This window comes from Ciconia boyciana, chromosome 1, assembly GCF_034638445.1.
Source record: "Ciconia boyciana chromosome 1, ASM3463844v1, whole genome shotgun sequence".
Lineage (NCBI taxonomy): Eukaryota > Metazoa > Chordata > Aves > Ciconiiformes > Ciconiidae > Ciconia > Ciconia boyciana.
Genome location: NC_132934.1, coordinates 38,332,860 through 38,354,844, shown reverse-complemented (window position 1 = coordinate 38,354,844; position 21,985 = coordinate 38,332,860). Strand labels below are relative to the sequence as shown.

Here is a 21,985-nt window from a genome sequence, read left to right as displayed (position 1 = left end):
CTACAAATTAAGTCTCCCATAATAAGTATTGCAAGTTTTAACTTTTCTCATTGGTTGAACATCTTTATCAGAGAGATACCTGACAAAAATTCATCTACACAAACAGGATAAATATATCTTCATGTTTACCAGTTGATGGTTTTCATCTGACAAATTTACATCTTGTTGTCAACTGAGGGTTTATCTTAAACACATTTCAAACAACGTTTTTTTTCTACTACAGTTTGTTTCAATCCATATAAAAAGAGCTACGTGGATAAAAATATTTCAGATGTGAGATTTAATTTCCAGATCTAAGAAAGAGCCTCTTACAAAGTAATTAAAACAGAGATAGTTTCATATGTAAGATGCTGAGACTAAGATGATTCACAATGCACTACAAAGTTACAGTTCAGTTACTCCTATTAAAAATTACAGGAATCCTATGCAAAACTTACCAAGGTCATCTTTAATTTATCAGTGACAGATGAATTATAGCTTTGTATCTTCTCTTTAACTTCTTCTTTACTGAGATAAACGTGAGGTTCTCTCTCCTTCTGAACATCCTTCAACAACAAGAGACAGCAGTTTTAGCAAACAAAATAAAAACCAATTCTTTTATGACTTTGGATATGAGCATTCTCAGTCCAAATGGTAATTATTCCACAGAGCCTCAACATACAGTAATTAGCTGTACAGCAACAGAAAGGATTAACAAGTTAGGCAAATCAAACACAACACTTGGACTGAATGGAGACAGTTAAATCAACACACCCAAAGACACTTGTGTCCCTTTTTTGCCAACTGTTTTCATTCAAATATTTATCAGCGGTATGTAAAACAGCTCAGCTCATTTTATGGCTAGATTTGCTCATGTCAATGCTATGCAATATTGTTAAGAATACAGTTGCAGTTTTTATGAAATATTACTTAGGGCACAAACAGGTATTTCTAAACAGATGAAGAATATATATGAAAATAGCAGCACGTACTAACAAGTAACACCAACAATCCCCGCGTGTGCCAACAACACAAGAGCATCCCTGCATTCCAACGTGACAGGCAGCATGTTACACACAGGGTCACTGACTACTACGTGAACCATCACAAGAACTCTCTAGCTGTATAAAGTTACAGCAAATTCATGTGTTTTCCATGGGGAAGGCCCTATCAGATTTTTCACTGCTGCTTTTACAAGCTTGCTACGGATTTTACATGCAGCAGTAAAACCAATCCCTGGAGTTGGATTTTATCCAAACAAACATTTGCTCCCAATCCGTATTCCTGCAGCAAACCAGCGTTATAAATACACTCCGGTTTCCACGACTTGCACAAATGCCATATATAGTATGAAAGAGTTTCAGCTCTCAGCTTTACTGATTCAAGACTTCACTTAGAAAGGGAGAAGCTCTGAAGAAGCTTGCAGCTTTCAGCGTACATCTGAACACAGGAATATACATTCACTGTATGGACAAACCATCAAGTCACAGTGTTCCAATCTGTCCCCACAAGCACATCCGAGCGGAGCTTATCCTAAGAAAGGATTTCCCTGACTTCAGTGGCCAGTCCTGTATCAGAGTCTTTTGGACACCACTCAGCACGCACCTTCGCAGGCACTTCAGTTTGCCAGAAACGACCCCAAAGATGAGCACGTCTGGTATGAAACTGTAAGCTTCCATTTGCCAGGAAGAATCTGCATAATTTTTTCTGTCTCCTAATTTAAAACCAACTAGTTTTAGCTCTTTGGGGCTTAGTTTTGCTTTTCCTATATGGTATTTTACTAAATGACATGCTGGAGCGGACTTTTTTCCCATAGCTATAAAAAGAAAGGTGTGGTCTGAATGGAGAACTGGAAGCCAGAAGCCTTGAATTCTGATCTGGGCTCAGATACTGATTTCCTGCATAACACAGAGAACATACCTGTATTTCACAGATCAGGAAACTGAGGCAAAAAGGAACACCAACCAAATACAACTCTCCTAATAGCTCCTTAAGCTACACAATCTTAGAGCTGTGCATCTTACAGAGTTGCCAGACCCCACCTAGTCTATTACAAAATACAAAATTACTAAATGTTTTCAGAATCCAAGTCTCCATTCTCACTAGAGAAATGAAGCTTTCTTGCCCTTCTATTTTTCATCTTCCCCCTCTCCCAAACTGCCATAATAATGACAGATACAGCTTCATCTAAATTTCTCACTTCATCTCCCCACAGGACCTTACAGCTTTGTAGTGTTCTATTCGGGGACAAGTAAATAGTTATAAAACAAAGCAGGCACAGAAAAAAAGAAAAAAAAAAAGTAGTAACTTTTTCTCTGAAATTGCAGTAAACGTTATGGCTGTTTTCATGCTTAAAATAGGTATCAAAAGCAGTGACCCACAGTGAGAGTCTGGAAATATGGGCACTCTAAATGTTTACTTCAAGTAATGGTGTAGGAGTGGGCTGAGACAACCTTAGCAGTGGACTGGAACAGGGAACAGTCTGCGGTCCTCTGGCCATAAAGGTCTGACAGAGCATTTGCCATCTACATGACTGACTTCAAGAACCCAAGCTTTGACTTGGAACATTCCTAGTCTGCGTGGCTGCAGACAAACCCCTTCACATGGATGTCAGCCAAGACTCACCTCTCTGAGAGATGAGCATGTTGTGGAGTTCATACCTCCCCAATCTGCTAACACTACTGATACTGAACTTCCAATAATGGACACCTGTTTCAATATTTATCATTATTCTATTGCTGATAGTTCAAGCAGGTACCTCTTACCTACTCTGTTGCAGCTGATTAGCATCATGATTACTGAAGTCATACACAACATCCATTATTATCAAGAGAAAACACTCACCATCTTTCCTATGTTCAACCCTCAACCTTTGTTTCAAAACAAACAAAAACCCACAAACCAAAAAACCCCAACAAAACTTCACATTAACTTCTGTGCACCTCAAGAGATTTAATTTGCAAAAATTACTTTTAATAACCATAGATGACAAAGATAACCTATTGCTTTTAATTGCATAGGGTAAGTTCACAAGGCTGATGGCTAGAAAACTGTCTACATTATATTTAAAAAAAGAAGAGAGAGAGAAAAAACACTCAGTAAACAAATTCGTAAGTATGAACAGACAGCAAGAAGTAACTTTCTCCTATTTTCATATAGGAGAGTTGTTTTCATATACACTTCTGTTCTCCCAAGAAGTCACATTTTTCTAGCAAAGCAATAGAAATTTGCTTAGGTTAGAAAAGACGCAACCCCATTAGATCACTCTCATCCTGTGGACTGCCATGGAACCAGGTATGACAAGCGAAACCCAAGCATAGCACCTAAGCAAGATAATTTCTGCTGGACTTGGTCTGGTGATGCCTTGGAGTCAGGTCTGTAATGTGTATTGGAGACTACAGTGCCAAACGCTAAAAAGGCTCTTGATAGAGCCAAACACATTTGCAAGAGTGGGTTTGAGGGTGCTGGAACTGACAGGAATAACAGGAGAGAACGGGGTGACTGCATGTGTTGGTGATAAGCTAGAGGTATCAGCTCCATCAGGCTGGTGGTGAGGGGGACAGGGAATCAGCCAATGTTCAGAGTAATGCCAATTTTCTCAGGTGAGGCTCTGCTACAGAGCTGCGGATAACCGGGCATCACCAGGGGGGTCACCATTCCCTTACTGAGTTAGACATGATTCCCTGCTTGAACATACCACCAGAGTTTCTGCCTTCTTGCATCGGCACTAGAGGCCAGGCAATTTTGGCAAAGTTTAATTCAGCACACAGAAAACAGAGCCCTGTTTATGCAAAAGCTGAGATAACCTCCTTCTGTAGCATACTGCTAACAAATGTAGCTGTAACTCTAGACAACCAGGTTTTCTAGACAACCAAAGCCTGTGCGTCAATTAATTTTAACAGCATACAGATTATGTAAAACTATGAACTGAATACAAAAAAGGACTACTAGGATTAAAACATTAAAGAATAGACCCAAGTCCATTCAAGAAAAACGCTATACACAATAGACAGAAACATTGTTTACTTCAATAATGATTTTCACTCCAGTCCACCATCCTTGATCACCAAGACCACAAGACAGTGAACAGTGGAAGACATCAGTCACAGGAAAGGAAATATGACTGAAGGAAACCTAAGCCCAAGATCTCCATGAATGAATCTGGAGATACCCTCCCGCTCCCAAACAAAAGCTCAAAACACTAACTGCGCACCAGGGCACATTACTTCAACCAAGCAAACAAAAACTCCTCACTAGCTAGACAACAGTGCTTGCAGAAAATCACATTACTGTCACACAGACTGCAGAAATAGTAAATCCCACATGACTGCTGTCAGGAGAAAGCCAACAAAGGAATACCTCACTGAGTCTATTACGAACAAGAAAGCCTCAGCCCACTATGATTCACTGGGTCAGCTGCTCTCAGTGAGTATCATTAAGTAGCCACACAGACTTGAGGCATCTGTGTATTTTAATTTTCCTAATTATACTTAACCAACATGCAGAAAGAAGCTGACAAGATGGTATACAGTTTTTCTTCCTCAACTTTCCTGGAGCTGAATTGCTCTCAGTATACAGTAGCACTTAACTTTTGCCATACAGCTTTGTCTAGCCATACTTTAAGTTAAAATAAGTAAGTCTTCTTTGACCAGCGTACTTAGGTGGGTGAAGGAAGACTTGGCAAACTCATTTCCCACAATCCTCTTATTTCCTTCTCTAATTGTCACCTCCTAACAGGACCCACTAAAGGAGAAGTCCTCTGCTAATTCTACTTAAGTCCAGCAGATCAAATTCCACTTTGTTATCTCAGCAGGTAAATTTATTACCTGTAGAAGACCTTGAGTCATCCAATACAACAGCAGAGTAACAGCAGGAATTAACTCATCTCTACCATGCTTATACAATATACTTGTATCACATTGCTCTGAAATGGCCACCAAATGGTTGAAGCCATGCTAGCTCAGGGTAGGGCTACTGGAAAGCAACTCCTCCAGCCTCAGCTGTTTTAAACGAAGGAGAAAGGGCATTTCAGAGGTGAGATTTAGATGTTACAGCCAAATACATCTATCATCGGTTCTTGTGACAGCTCTGCTTGGTCTGGTGAGAGAAGCCGCCAGTCTGTATCACCTGGTGGCTCACCCAGCCCAGGACAAAAGCTGCTTTTTCCACCTTGGCTCGCCCATGCCCCCCAGGCGTGCTCTGCAACCCCTGGCACAGCTCCTCGGAGCCAGCACACTGCTGAGGCGCAGCACGCTCCAGCCAGCCAATTCATCCCTAGGCTGATTCAGACATAGTTGATTCATCTCCAGCTCCCTACAAAACGCCCAGCATGCACGCCTCAAGATTTGTATGCTAGGAATTGTGAAACTGCCTTTCTTCAAAAGTTAGGCCTGGTGATGAGTTTCCTAACCACAAATTCTTGCAGATGTCACAGCAGCAGAGTGAAGTATAGGCGCAGTCAGCACAGCAGTTCACACTGTGTCTTCTTCTGTTAGCCAGGACCTAGATGCTGCTGGGCTTAACAATAGCACTTCTGGGTGCTAGTGTCTGAATAGGAATTTTCTCTGTAAAACAATGCACAAACATTTCAATGTTATTTTCATTTAAAAAAAAAAAATCAAACCCGAGTTAGGTGTGACTCCTCCATCACTTAGCCAAATGATATTCTCAGTAATGGCTGCCAGGTCATCACCCCTTCCTCCTCCCAGCCCAATTAAGTGTGTTTTCCTCATCAGAGCTCCTAGTCTCCTTCCATTCCCTGCTTCTCATGTTATCTGCTACTTCCTCAGACTAGCACAGATGTCAAAGATAAAAACTAATCTCAAGGAGACACCTGGATGCATCAGAATCCATATAGATGATATATCTGGATCCAATACACTACTTCTAGTCTGGGCTATGAACTTCTGTGAAAATCATGCTGTCCTTCCCAACACTTACAGTGCACACCATTGGCGGCCATTTGTATCAAAGCCATTCCTCAGGTCAACCAAAGCAGCATTTCATTCTCAAATGAAATTCCTAAGCAACAGCTGCCAGTGAGAGGGAAATGAGGCAAGTGCTTTCATTTCCCCAAGGGGAATAGCTGGTCTTTCAATAGAGCTCATGATGCAATGCCTCTTCACAGTTGAGCTTCCTCTCAACAAAAAGGGCAGAAAATGTTTTTTTTTTCTTTATTGCCTCCACCCCCCCATGCACATTTCATTTATTGTATTGCAGATGTTTAGAGAAGCAGCACTCCCTTTTTAAGATTTATGCCCAATGCAAAACCCTCCCAGAGACTAGTTCAGCATGAATCCTCAAGGAACACAACTAAAACTGCACAGATTACAATTAAAATGAACTGCAAGTCAAGTTGTGGTCCCCAAAAAGAATCGCATCACATCTGGGACTTTCATAAAGTCCAAGTCCCATGGTTACTGCCAAACACTAGTCCTGCATGCAGTAAGAAAGCGCTACGCTCAACAGCTAGCAAGATGCTATGGGATGAGGCTGAGAAAAAGTTCCACAAACAAAGAAAACCCCAAAACCCTGAAGCCCATTTCCTCAGGATCCTTGCCTCAAGACAGATGCATGACTTCCCCAAACTGCTACTGTAGGCTTTTATTTATGCAGGAATACAAGAAAGTATCTCTCTTCTATCTGATCTATTTTCACAAAAGTTCTAGAAATTAGCATCTCTGAGGAATGGGGAACCAAGCTCCTCTTAACATTCCAGCCTGACAGACAAAGGAAAATAAAATGGACAAAAGGTTAACATATCCCAGGAATGTATTAAAGTATTTTCGTAAGAAATCTCAACAACTAAAGACCTGTGGGAGCTCAAGCCGACTTTTAAGTCATGCCAGTCCCGATCCCCTGCCCTCACATTTCATACTAATCCTACACATATAGTGACCCTTGATTCAGTCAGATGAATCAAGATGCCCTGATCTTGCTGTAAACTGTGGCCAGGAATAATTTTTGAAGTAAAGGACTGAGGCTTTGACAAATGAGAAATGCAGCCTAATCTACATTCAGAAAAGGAAAAAAGAAATCTAAGTCTTGTTTAGGTCATAAAAATTGCAGCTAATGCATTGTATTTACATCACATTTGCATTAAATAAAGGATTTAACTAACAGTGCTATCACAACAAAAAAGCCTGGTAGAGAATACAAGAAAGAAAACAGAGAAAGGGACTTCTGATCTCAGTTGTTGCTACTTCTACAAGCAAGAACACTCTTTCCTACAGCTTGCCAGCACTCCCACAGGAAAGAAAGTTGAAAACTTGCAATTAAATTATTTTGAAACAAACTTCTTGTTTCTTCCTCACCCTAACTCTCCTGAGAGCAGAGCAACTTTGCCAGCACCAGCAATTCCTCCTTCCATCCAGGGGCAAGCCCGCACTCAGAAGACGTGCTCTTCCTTCATTTGAAAGCCTGAGAATCACCAGGTAGAGCTACTGGTCATGCCCAACCACAAATGGTCAGTCAGAGACACCAGTAGCCAGAAAGGTATGGAGAAGACCAAATGGGGGCAGGATGGCCAGGGAGAAGAATTAGCATCCAAGCATTGCACGTTCTCACGTAGCTGCACCTTGAAACGTTTGTGTCCTCCTGAATGGGGTGAGGTTGCTCTCTGGGTCAGGGAAAGGGGAAATTTCTGACAGGATGGATGTGGGCAGAATAATCTCTGTATCCTCTTTAGTACCTTTTGCTTTCTGCACTTAGTGTGATCCAGTTCCTACCCCTGACAGTGGCACACAGGGCAAGTAAGAATTATCTTTTTTAGAAAAAGACTTTGTTTTTCTAAGCCAGTTTGGCTGACCTGAGTCTTAAATAATTATCCTGACAGTCAGAGCGAGTTCAAGAACAGCCTGCACCATGCCCTCCTGAGGTAGCAAGAGAAGTGTCCTCCTCCCAGGTCAGGTGTATGGTGCATCCAGCCTGGTATTCTGCCTCCAACAGCAGCGGAAATAAAGGCTATTTCGAGCGAGCACATGAGCCTTTTCTGCAGCCTCTGTGCTGGCATCCACAAGTGTTGTAGCAGGAATTTAGAGGGCACCTCCCTTCCGAGTCTGTTTAGTGTCCATTTATGGACCTGGTGATTATGCATGCACATAAACCCCTTTTGAACCTGCAGATACTGCCTGTCTCTACACCTCCTGTGGCAGCAAGTTCCAGAAGTTCATCACTGCAGTGTGAAGAAGTACTGCCATCTGCTTTAAGCTGATATTCTATTAAGACAGAAGATAACTTCTGTTAAATATACTGAGTGCCCCTTAATCCTAATATGGCAGGACCTGGTGAACCCGAGTTTCACATTCAACTTATCCATCACCTTTGTGATTTTGTAAGCCATGATCATACACCACCTTTTATTCTTCTCCAAAGTGAGGAGCCCTGGACTCCTTAGTCTTTCCTAAGGTAGCTGCCTCATCCTCTCAACCATTTTAGAGAAGGGCAACTAACTGCAGTACGCCATTCCTGAGACATGGCAACCAGAGCTGCATGTGGAACTCACAGCATAGGTGCAGTGAAGTTTAGGTGCTCTTTGCTTATTAATTTGTACACTACAGGTCTGTGAAAAATCTTTACCTAAGATACCCATGATACAATGTGGTCTCTCTTCCAGGGCACTTGCACAGTGGTTAAAGAAATCCCCATGCAACTACCACAGCTTATAATTTTAGCATAATTTTACAACGTACAGGCATTCCAGTTAGTAAGTAAATACTTGTTAGTTTCAGTTTTTCTGAAATACCATCACACCATATGGTGTGGTTTGGCATGCTAATGAAAGCACTAAATGCCAAAGGGTAAAGTAAAGCATTATGGCTCCTGTCTGACCTCTCTGATGTAAACACTCCTATGTTTATACGGTGAATATTTTTAAGCAGCAAAGAAACAAACCAAGAACTCTAACTTCCCTTTATTCCTTTTAACAAATTATTTTCCTTCTAACAGAGGCCATATAAACACAGTTAATGTTCAAGCATTGTGAAAGGAAGTCTAGAAAAAGAAATCTATTTGTTGGTGACATTAACATTGCTGCTTAAGTTTCATTTAAGTTTATCATGACCTCACCTCTGAAAACCCCTAGTTACAAACCCTGTCATACCCTATATGGCTGTACTTCAACTACTGGCATGCAACCCAGTTTTAAAAAGCCAGTCATCTGTTTAAAGTGAAAACCAACTGTATGAAGAATAGTATCTGAGGCTTGGCATTAGATTCTGTCCCCAAAGACACAGCAGGTTTTATGCAGATTTGTACTTTTTTTTTTTCCGTATTATGACATTTTTAAAGCAATATATTAAATTATTTAAGTAAAATTTCACAGCTGTTTCAATTTTGCATATTTCAGTAAAACTAGATGTAAGAAACATCACAAACAGTAAATAACCTCCTTCAGGGCTCCTCTACAGAAAATGTGTGAGTTTTGACTGCTGGCTGCTTAAGCAGATAAGGGGTTTAATGAAGTAAAATGGATTACCAGCCTCTTTGTGACCTCTACAACAAAATCTAGCTTTAAGTAGATAGTTAGGAAACAAGCTTATACAAGATATTGTACAGAAAACTAATTAGCATATCTTGAAAAGAAGGTTAGGTATGGTCTGGAACTTGAGCTATTAATACAGTTAGCAATCAGACAATTAAGTAATATTAGGACCCTGGGTCATTACACCACAGTATTTGCATGTGACCCTGCAATGCAAGAATCCAACACACTCCATCTAAGAAAAGGCAGGAAGAGGTTGTTTGTAATGACAACCCCCCAGGTCTTCAAATGCAGCTATCTACATTGTACAATAAAATTGGTTTTGGAAACCAACCAGCCGTTCCTAGGGAAGCACAGTGTGGGAAGAGCAAGCCCTGCACGCCTGTGCAGTCTTCTCCCCATGGTTACTGCCAGCACTTCTCAAGTCTGAAGCAAGCTTGTCTGGGCCTTGTCTCAGCAGAAGCTGGGTGATGTGCCAGCTTTCCCTATGTCTGTCAAACACCATTTTATCTTTAGAGCAACATTCCCTTTCCTGGGTTTGGCTGGACAGTTCAAAGATTGTGTCATCAAATTATTTTTTTAAGCCTTCTGACAAAACCTGCCTGTATCAAGAAAAGGCAACAACTTCCTAACCAGGCCCAGCTTCAGAGCCGGTGTTAGACAGAAATGGTGAGCCTGCACACACTCACGGTCCCACCAAGTCATTTTTGTTTGGATTTGTTCTACTTGAAAAAAAAAAAAAAAACCACCCACAATCAAGCCTCTTAAAAATTGCACAGTAACAATTCTCATCTAGGAAACATGATGTAAAGCATTGGCTCTTCAGATATAGAGCAACCCTGACAGTTTTCCCCTTATCACGGACACTACAATGAAAACAATGTTGTTCAAAAAGATGCACGGTCTTCTCAAGCAAATACTGGTCATGGGGGAGAAGTTCCTTGTTCGAGGAACATACAGTTCCCTAAAAAATTCAAGAAGTTACTTGGTCTCTCTCTTCGTCAACCTGGCGCTGATCTCATATTTGAAACTTTTCTGAAGGGAAAAAGCCCTCCTCTACCACACAAGCAGCTCAAAACCCCACTAAATTTAGGAAGTACAACTATCTATTTTTCAGATAAAAACTGCATTTTAAAGGCCTCAAAAGCCCATAACAATAACCGGGGGGGGGGGGATATGTTAAAAGTTGTAAGCAATACTGATATCTTTAGTAAAGTACACATCTTCTAAACCAAACAAGCCAAAGTATCTGCTTAGTATTTTGAACATGATCACGATAAAAGTCATATGCATTTACAGTCAACTTATGTAACTGCTGCTTTATATACACACACATCAAATGGTAAGAGCTAAAAACTAACTCTATCTAAAGCCTAATAAAGTTTTCAGTGACTGCAGCTCTCCTTCAACAGAGCAAGCCAGGTTTTCATGAAATAAGCCCATAGGAAGTATTTTTACACCAACACTATCTCTCTCACTGCACTTTGTGTAATTAACAGTCTACACAGCTTCCACAGAAATATTAAAAAAGGAACCAGTCTCTTCAAAGAGGCATCCAAATTAGACATTTCACATAGTGCAGACAAAAGGAGGCACCCCTGCAAGTCCAGCCTGCATGAAGCATTTCTTTCTTCTTTTACACTCTGGAAAATTTATATCACCTGCACATTTCATTAACAGGTAATACTGTAATGACTGCACCCTCCTGTACAGCCTTTATATTAGCACGTTTTATTAAGAATAGGGTAGTAGCCAAAAGACATTTCTGAAACAGCACACTACAATCATTAGCTTTACCTACTACTGCCAGATCTGATCTGGCAAAAATTCAGTTCAGTATTTCAGGAAAGAAAAAAGGAGAGGGTGCAAACTAGGCGACCATCTCAGCACCACCACTGCATACTGCTATAGTGTAAACTTACATTGACCTTAATGATAGGGTTTTACCTCTCTCTTACATCCCCAGCCTTAAGAGGTCAAATGCTGAAAAATAAATAGCAGAATCCTCTAGTCAATTATCTATCTCAAGGCTGCAACAAACAGGAATTTTTTAGTTCTTTCCCCACCTTTGTTCAATTTTACTAGAGTACCAGTTTGAACTTAAAGCTTCAGAGCTCCGATTTGACTGCTGTTCCAGTAAGAAGGAAAATAAAGAGAGAAAAGCCTTGAACCAGTCTTGGATCCAACTTTGCTGCAACTCCCTGCTTTAAGTTATTCTTCTCATCTTGCAGATGATGAATGCAGTTGAGCGGCTTAGATGAGAAGAAACTGGCAAAGGCAGTGGGCCACTGGACCTTAGCCATCCAGGCCCATGCCACCACCCACTAAAGTCCACGTCCTAGTGACCTCAAGCTCACATTGGTAAGGTAGGTACTTGATCCTCAGATCTCTGCATTGTGAGGAAACTAACCAGTTAATTCAGCAAGATTATGCCTTGAATAAACTCATCAGCATGGTAATTATAACCTGCTTTCTGAGAGGTTTAAATCCCTTGTTTTTCTACACCGTTTTTATTACTCACACATACATTTAAACAGGCTACCAAGCACTTCAGCTGCGAGCAGAGTGGGACTGACAAAAGGACAAGTTTTGAAGAAACTCGTATGTTCTCTAAAAAGAAAAAGAAAACACACTACTACCATTATGAAAATGGAAAACTGCCACCAACTTATTTGATTCAACCCTTTTTGCAAAAGTACACTTGCTGCCTAGTTTCAGTATGAATTTGTTTTCCAGAATACGCACACACACACACATTTATTTCTCACAAATGAATCCAGATGCCTCAAGTTGTAGACATCCATGCTGGGACAATTTAAAAGATTACTACTTTTAGCTGTATGCCTGCTTCTCTGCTAGATGCTACCGCTGCCTCAGAAACCAGTGTCAGCTGTCACAGTCCTCAACCAGTAACAGACCCACTACCAGGCTGCAGATGACTTCTACAAATCCAGGAGGCTCCCTTCTTAATTACGATGAACATCGTATTTTTTCTTTTTACAGGTGAAAAAGAACAGGATAAACTAATTGAAAACAAAAGAACTAGCCAAGGGAAGTGGGGGTTTTGTTTTATTTTTGTAGAAGTAAAAAAAAAAATGGGGGGGGCCCCACAGATTATATAAACAACCATTAAACAAGTCTGCAGCATAAGAGAACTATGGTGCAATAAACACTTTACCACACACGTCCCAACTTACCCAAACACTGTGCTAGCCTGGTGCCATGTACGAGCAGACAGTTTATACCACTTACATCTCCAGCGGTGACATGAGCATGCCGCTCCCTCCCGATCAACTCAATTTCTGTCTCAGGGCAGACAATTCTGTAGTAGTGAGTCACTTCAGAATGACAGGGCAATTGTTACAATCAGATGTTTTTGGTGTTTTTTTAATAACATCAATAAAAGAGTGAGACGATACCAGTGCTATTCAGATCAATGCTGGCAGGACACAGTGGGAGAGAGCAGAACGGAGTAGGAGGTCACAATGGGTAGGCTTTCAAGGGAGGTGTGAACAGAAGAGTTTAAAACACTGTTAACAAATATCCCACTAGAAAAGCTGGATAAACAAACTTTTCTTCTGAGGAAAGGTCAGGAGAACAGCAATTAGGCTGCACTGGAGAACAGGACTGGCTTGCTTACAAGCCGATGCCATGGCCTGACTCCAAACACAAGTTATTTTGCCATGCTGGAGAATGGCCACCAGGAAACCAGAGAAGGGGGAAAAAGATTACATGCTTTGTTCTTAAGCAGCAAATGGGAAAATGTGTTCGTTTTACAACAAGAAGTTCAAAAGTTGTTCTTTTTTTCTTTCCAAACAGCTATTTCCCTGCTTTTATGGGCAGGATGTTACAGGCACAAGGAAACGCTCCTGCTACTCCACCTTTCCTTATGCCCAACTTCTGCTTCAGGAAATGTAATTATCAAGCTCATGAAGGCATGAGATCTGTTAGAGCTGATATGCGTTTCAGGTGGAAGGAGTAGAGAGCCTACTAGAATTTTTCACAAAAAACCCACCCTCGTTAATGTTAAAGACAATAGGGAGAATTGGTGCCCACCACACCCTCTGAAAAAAAAACTCTCAGAAGACAGGACACATTAAAAAGGATGGGTCACCTTATGGACACGCATGGGATAAGCTGAAAACAGTAGAATCAAAGTTTCCTCAAATAAACAGCAAATTCTGCAAAGCAAAACCACAAATTAATTGCCTTTTATTAAAAGTACTTTTGTTAATGTTTTCTGTACTTTAACAGAAAATACTAAGAATCTTGATGTTTAATTCACGTTTTTAGGGGGCAAAATAAAGCAAGCAACCTGATATCACTCCATTTTGACAGGGGATCAAAATGAAAGTTTAAAAAACAAAAAAACAAAACAAACAAAAAACTCCCCAAAAAGCAACAACCACCAAAAAAAACCCCAACAAAAACCAGTAACAACAACAAACACCACCAACCATCACCCAACTGGAAAGAAAGCCTTTACCTATGCCTATAAACTTAAACTTGTTAAGTTACTAAATTATACCACTAACTTATCTTACTAGAAGTTTATCAAATCTCAGGAGCCATTCTTAGCTTACAAATATACACGTGCACACCTAAAACTATATAGTCAATCAGAATCTCTTCAAGAGCTGGAAAAAATAATAGCATATCTGGAACTTCTGACAAACATGAAAGCATTAGTCCTGTAAACAGACCAGTCAGTTCACATCTAGTCTTCCACTGACCACATATAACATAGGTCCATTAACAAGACCTAAGTGCAGACTTGCCATGTGTGAAGGACCTCTGCTTTACACACCTCAACCAAACCTGTAATGAATTAAAAAGTTTTTTTTCTTCTGTTCCAAACTTGTACAGGCAATTTAGCCAGAACACTGAAATTCAACCAAATTTCTAATCAGTAGCTCCTTTGTGTAACCAGATCACAAAAACTCTTCAAATTAACAAATGTCATAGGTTCATGTAAAAAACCTCTTCTTTAATGCCTAGTTGCATGGGGTAGGGAAGGAGAAGAGGAACACACTCTTGTTTCCTATGCAGCATCCTGGCCAGGCAATACCATATTATAATGCAAGACAGAAGGAGCAGACCTGAAAACTGCAGACAACAGAACAGTGCAGAGAAGGTATTCAGTTTTCTGTTTTTTAAAAGGTGTTAATTTAGCATCCAAGCAATCATTTCCGTCTCACCAACTTGTATTACGAATGCCAAAAGTTACAATAACACAGTAAAAAGCATCACCTTCGCACATAAACTACAAGGCATCCCTGAGCCCAAGAAAGTTCTCTCAAGATGGCAGAGCCTGGTCCTTGATTATTAGGACCATTCATTAGTAAGTCCTAACAAAATCAGTAGAGTTATTCATGCAGTCATTTATTAGGGTAATTAGTTAGTAAATCTTAATGAAATCAGTGTAGTTACTTACATAGGCTCTATAAACATACCAAGGTAACACACACCAATGCCCAAATGCGTAGACATGCAGGAAAGATATGTTTTTAGAAAAAATAACATGTCAACATCAAAGTGTGGAAACACAGGAACTTAAAGGGAGCTTACTACATGCTTTTAATCAAATGTTTTTAATGCTGCAAAGTGGGAAGAAGCCAGCCACAGCTGGCTGTGGTATTATAAAATCAGCATTTCAGAAAAAGAGCAGAGGCAATCTAAACAAGCAAACTACAAAGGATGGAAGTGATCCTAAGAAAAGATAATGCTGTGGGGTGTACAACTTGAGATGCCACCACACCTGCCAGTTTTGCTTCAGTAAGTTGCATTTTGTTTGTAATTTCTCAACCTAGGATATTTGTTAATTTTCCAATAATATAAATTAGTAAGAGCCCCAAACATCTTACAGGCTTAACCAGACTAGGAAATACCACATTTCTAGTAAGTCATAAGAAGCTTAGTCCTATCTTAAGGAAAGGCACTGATCAAAACCAGCAACATCTTGATGTTACTGGTAGCATAAGGAGAGCGTGCTCTCCCCTCTTTGTACTCCTAAGCAGTTTTACATGTCCACATAATTATACTAGAAATGAAGCATACCTGCTTCCAGCCACCCTCCCACACAGACACGTGGTGTTTCGGGTCGTACAGCCCATGTGCAGGACAGCCGAGGAGCCTGCTCCACGGTCCCCTCCTACCATCGGAGTCCCAGCTCCGAGCCCCAAGCTGCAGAGGATGAATCTGGGCAAGAAATTTTTACATTTTCCAACAGAATTAACCCTACTGAGTGCCAGTTATGGAGCTGCACTCCTTCCCTGCTCAGCACATCTCAGGAGTCCATCAGCCACCACTATTTGTTTTTCCTGCCCACGCAGGACACCTGCACCCAACCTGATTTCAAAATGCTTTGAAGGGAATTCGTGTGCATGTAAACAAGCAGGTGTAATGACATCAAGGAGTCACGCTCTTGTTTTAGTTAGTTCAGATGTTGCCAATAAAATGGGTAACAATAATTTTCACCACAGAAGTAGATTCTTTTATATATTCATAATACACGATGGGTGGATGACCAACTGACTGCTGTAACTGGTGATATACTCGGATCTGGTGGGTGGGGAGAGGCTCCCTTCCAGCAGGCACTAGAGTACCAGTCCTTTGCAGTGTCTTGGTCACGAACTGGGGGCATCAAATGCACCCTTGTGTATTAGGACTGCTCATAACCTGCGCTCCCACCCCCTCCCCAATCTCTTTGCAAACTACTACTGGTTAAGAGAATAATTTCGCAGCACAACTGGAGATTCGTGGGAATATTTTCCAAATCAGCTGTAAACAGTAGGCTTAGCAAACCCTTTCTGCAACATTACACATAACAAGGAAACATTATCACGGCACCCATAACCTCAGCATTCTTGCGTTTCAGTTTACAGTTAAGTCCGACATATCTGTTTAACAGGACTTTTGAAATACCAAGTTATCAGGAACGCTGGCAATAGGATACTAGATTTTTGCATTAACTTTTCTAACATTACAAGATCTTCCAGATCTGACTGCTTTGGTTCAGAAAGAGTACTCCCACTGAAAGGGCTACCGCCGCCTTCCACCACGACAGCTGTTTGCGAAACGTGATCTCTGTCTGCATCCAAAACCTCACTGATACTTGCTGTCTTGACCCAAGCTGTTTAAAGTGACTACGTGTTGCTGGTAGCTCTGTAATACAAAAAGCGCTGAACAAACCCAGTAGAGTAAAATTAAAGACTAAGAATTAACATGGGAAAGAGGAGCCAAGAGAGCACAGCAATCCTCATTTAGACTTATAAATACGAGAATACAACTCTCCCCACACCCAGACAGAAACTCCCAACATCCAGCTTGCTTATTAGAAAGAAACAAGAGCCATCAAAATGCTGCCAAGGGACACCTGGCCCCTTAAGAGGCCTCTCATTTACTGTCTCTGCAGCTGGACGATGGGGAAAGTCAGTATTTTTCACTCCTGCACTCAAAAGAGGAATGAAGAGCCAGTTCAGATTTTGCCATGAATGCACATGTAGTTTTAAGGAGATGAAATTTAATCTAGGGGTCTTTAACTGTGTGCCTTGGAAGTGAAGTGCTGAGCAAACACAGGCTATAATCTTTACTATGAATTTGAACATGACCAGTAAGTAATAGGTTTAAGTACATTTCACTGGAAATAAGGCTACAGAAAGGTATTAAAAATTCTCTCAGGAGACAAATACAGCACACATCCAAGTGTCAAATTTGCAACAATAATTTGCAAACAGATTATTTAAAAGAACACAAACCATTACCTCTGTGGCATGCAAGGATGTATTGACTGAAATTGTGGCAGACAGCAGCCGCCATTTTTTAGTTAATCACAACTTCGACAAATGTTAAAAAGCCTGAGACAAGGTTCACAATACTACGTACAAGATGACATTTTTCCCCTCTCAAAACTTCAGCCAAAACTGCTCCGTTGCAGCAGAGGGAGAAGCTGCAGGGAAATGGTGGGTTTGTCCATGACAGAAACTCATCTGAGGGTTTCTAGAGCAAGTGCAACTGCAAAGGGAGAGCTGCAGAGTCCAGAAGGATGACAGGGAACCAGCAGGGAAAGGTGGCACAGGCACAGCAAGTCAGGGCCGTGCGCTGAAGGAGATGCATTTAGCTGTGTTTCAGAATTGCTGCTCACTTCAAGGTCCACCTACTGATTAAATAAATGCATCTGTCTTTTTGCACAGTATGTTATACTTGTTCTTATCAACAACCAAATACAACCTTAGAACAAACTGATTCATTTATGGTTTATCTTCAGTATATTTTCCTCCACACTCCACATAGCACTGTTTTCCTCGCAAACACGAGCATTTTCAGGAGTTTTGTGGCAATACCTTCATCAAGCGACTGTGACTGCGAGGCTGGGTCTGCAAGATCCCTTGCTGCAGAAACTGAAAGGAGCCCAGCAAAGGAGGCAGGAACAGTGGGAGGAACCTCTCGGGTGAATTCGGCTTGGCAAGAATAGATTCCACCCCTGCCCTGAAAAGGAGTTTTAAGTACAAAAATATCCACAGATGATCACTGATGGCAGGTTCTCTCTTCTTAGGGGAGCTGACTTGAGACCTGATAGTAATTAGGATTTACTGGGTCGTGAACATTCACATCTGCATGTGAAACAAGCACTTGCAGGATCTGTGCATTCTCTGCAATGTGAGGTACATGCACAAGTCTGTTGCAGCTGTAGATCTAACCAGATCAGAAGTAGAAGACATTTCTTACTACACAGAGGAGGGAGCAAAGAGGGGGACAGAATAGGACATGACACACTGATCTGGATCAAAACACCCATTCCCATGCCAGGTGACGCAGCAAGACAGGAGGAGCCAATTCCACCAGATAAACCCAAGTGCCACATTTGAGAAATCCTAGCGCATCCAAGATGCCTGCACAGGGCTGGCAGATACATCGGAGGTTTAGCAGGATGCCTGCAACCCATCAAGTGGGAACAGGAGACTGGGCAGGATACACATCCCACAGTACCCAAAATGACACCAGATACCTCTGGTTTAAGCAGCTGAGTCCCACCCTATATGTTGACTTGGTGGTGAGCTGAATTGCTCTCAGAGCTGCTGCCAGCATTGCCAGCGAGACACTTGCATTCACACGCCTGCATGTAGGTGTTTTAGTCCAGAGCTGAATCCTACCCCAATGACACCAGCAAGAGGCAGACTCAAAAAAACCACAGAAAGATGGGGTGGTTTTTGCAAGTAACAGTTAATTTGTGGAATTTCATGTCACAAGACACTGGGGATGCTACACGTTTACACGGCTGCAAAAGCAGATAGCTAATCTAGACTGTAAATCACAAGAGGCTAGAAAACTGTTCTGGCAAAACATCACTGTGTATTTGTCCTGTTTCTCTACTCTTTCCCCGTCACCTACCATTAGCAACTGTCAGATGGGATACTGGTCTAGCCAGACCTTGCTTTGATTTCGTACAGTTATTCACGCACTCCTTATGTTTCAGCATCCACTATGGAATGGAAATATCACTGCTGCACGAGAGATAAAAAAACAGCAGGTCCCAAACCAAGGTGACTGCCAGATGAGACCTGCACAGAGCCTGAGGTGTACAGCTAAGGATCACTCAATTCAACCCTAACACAAAACGGACTTCTTAAAGCCAGAAACATGAGTAGCAGTGCACTTGCAGATGGGAAGAAGCTGTTGTTAATATGTTATTATTGGAAGGCACGTTCACAAAACAACTGTGAAATATCATAGGAAAAAAAATCCATGTTGAAATGATTAATTCTTCTTTTAAAGTGAGCTTTGAGTACCATGCAGGAGATTTATGGCCTTATGCCACATATTCCACAATAAGGAGAAGGGGAAAGACTCATCAAGATTAGCACCATATATTCTGTGTACTGGATGAGGCAAAGAGCCTGTGGGAGGGATGCTGGCAAGCAATAATGTAATTAAAAATTGTAACCTAACCCAGAGAGACAAGGAGGAGAAATAACGCTGGCTTTTCCAAACTAGAGACAGCTTGACTTAGTTATCCAGTGTTTTTAAAAATAAACAAAGACACACTTTAATGTGGTCATTTATAAAAGAATTATTTTATTACCTAGAAAGCACAATCCAGAATTAGAGTACCATGGAGCTAGGATTCATCAAAAAACTATGAAGATTGTGATGAGACTTTACACTTAAGGACAATTAGATGTTTTCAGATGAGAACAGTTACACTTAACCTTACATGACTAAGCCCTGCAATGCATATATATATATAAATATATAAAAAAATCTCATACCTCAACAAGAACTCTGCTAAACAACTACTTATTTTTAAAAGATTTATGATAAACTAGAAGACACGGGATTTGGGCTTGAATGAAAAAATAACCACAAGAACAGATGAAACACTGCAAGAAGTAAGTGATCATGTTTTCTCACTTCCCTCCTTATTAAAATAGACTGTAACATACGTAACTCTTTTAAACAGACTTTGTTCCCCCAAGAGAGGAGCTCTTGAAAAGTTTATTTAGCTTTTTGCATGAGTTGTCTTTAAAACATTTTCTTGCTTGACTATAGATGTTTTATTTAGCTATTACATTGTTGCTTCCAATGAAACACTGCTACAGTAATTGCTTTCTTCTCCTTACTAATGCTCTCCTCTGTTCCTTCTCAGCACTGCATTAGTGCATCGTCCAGCCACCAGACAAGATGGGAGCTACCTCAAGTTTAGCAAGACTGGAACGTTCTTCCCTCTCCTGTTTGAGTTGCATGAACAATTTTCAAGCACAAGTCTTGAATCTGAAGTCAGTGTTTTACTATTAAAAAGACCCTCAGCGTATTTCAGAGCTCTTTTTGAAGCCCACAGAGAAAGCAGTAGTACAAGTTTCCTGTTGCCCTGTCTGGAGAAAGCGTGGTCAACCCACCACACGTACAGAAGACATTTTAGCGAGTAGCTGTTCAGAGGTTTCTGTTGAAGAAAAGAAATTAACTGCCAAAGATACCTCCACTCTCCCAAAGAAAGCCTGGCACTCCAAATAACAGGACAAGCTTCGGAGAAGCCCGCTCTTGTTTCAACCCAAGAGGCAGATATGAAATTGTTACAGCTGGCTTTCATTTTGGCAGGTCAAGGGAGATCTGCAAATCCTACACACTTACAGCACATGAGAATTAATTTATCTGGCCAGGGCAAAATGAAAAGCAAGAATTACCCCCTCTGTTTACAACCTTCAAGGAGGATAGAGACTCATATTTCCTAAGATCTGCCTTTCAATTGCAGCAAGCATTAACAGCCTTCTATAAAGGACAAAAAAAGAAAAAAAGGGGGGGGGGGCACCATTTCTGCCTGAATACAGGCAGAGGAAGGAACAAGGATAAATTTGGGAAGTTAAGCCCATAACATGTATGACCTTATCTAAGTAGGGATACAAAATAAAGAGTGACCTAAAAGAAAAATAGGTTGAACTATCATCCATCCTGCTGCAAAGAATATTTAAAAAAAAAAGAAAGAAAAAAAAACCACTTAAAAGGATAATAAAAAAAAGTATGAGCAGATAGGGTATCTGGTCAAGAGTTCAAGATCACATTCAAGTTTCATGGGGTAATCAGATACCGTGTGGAAGCCAACATGACAGGATGCCCTTCCTGAGCAAATGAAAATTATCCACTGGAAACTAACAGGACAGTTTCTGTGTTCCTGGGTATTGGGAGGACCAAAACCCGGGTTGCAAGGTAACCCTCAGCCAATTCCTCAAACGTAGCCTGCAGATAGCCAGCAGAGTTAATCCCTTTCTTGCAAGACAGACCTTTTCCTAACTGAAAGGAACACCAATGAGAGAAGTGAATGCAGATCCTACAACATACACTGTACACATTAAAAATACATAGAGACTCTGTAATAAACTCACTTGCACACTTGTTTACATTTCCCTAACCCAGGTAATACAGCAGAGTGGTACTGGTAGAGGCAAAGAGCTATGTCTAGCACCACAGAAAAAGGAAACTGAAGGTCCTATGGCCTTTCCCTTGAAGCTGCAAAACAAAAAACCAAGCCACCTTCCTTTGTTCATTTTCACACTTTTTCCAGGAACTTGCACTGATAAGGAAGCAGTTTGAAAGAACTGTTTGAATAAAAATCCACCTCAGAATCCCACCACCATCTGTTGCAATTTATAGCAGACGTATTTTAAACCACACAATCCCCTGAGGCATGCTGCTTCTCTCATTGGCTCCTCTTGTACGATTCAGAGAATTCTGCCTTGAGTAGCAGGAACACATAGCTATATCCCAGGGAATTAGATAAAATTTAATATTTTCCCGTATATTCTAAAGCCAGTGAGTGTGTCTCAGCATTTTGCAAGTTCTGCTACTGCCCCAATTTTGCAGCGTTCCCACAGAAAACCCTTGGGCTGAGGCATGTGTGGGGAAACGATGGCACATTAACTTTTCCTGAACTCTGGTGAAGTACAAAGGAGGCTACGCATCAGGATAGCGCTGCTCCAAGCAGCTGCCAGCAGGTCAGAAAGGCAATGTATGCCACCTGGAGATAGAGTAAAC

The 21,985-nt window shown here is 41.1% G+C and overlaps 1 protein-coding gene across 5 annotated transcripts in view; it reads right to left on the bottom strand.

Moving 5' to 3' along the window:
• RASSF3 (Ras association domain family member 3) overlaps positions 1-21,985 on the bottom strand; it is a 98,139-nt gene that overhangs the window by 5,641 nt on the left and 70,513 nt on the right. For all 5 annotated transcript variants that reach the window (XM_072862968.1, XM_072863001.1, XM_072862991.1 and 2 more), the window contains one exon: positions 438-545. In XM_072862968.1, coding sequence (XP_072719069.1) covers positions 438-545 — 108 coding nt within the window. The remainder of the gene's footprint in view (positions 1-437; positions 546-21,985) is intronic.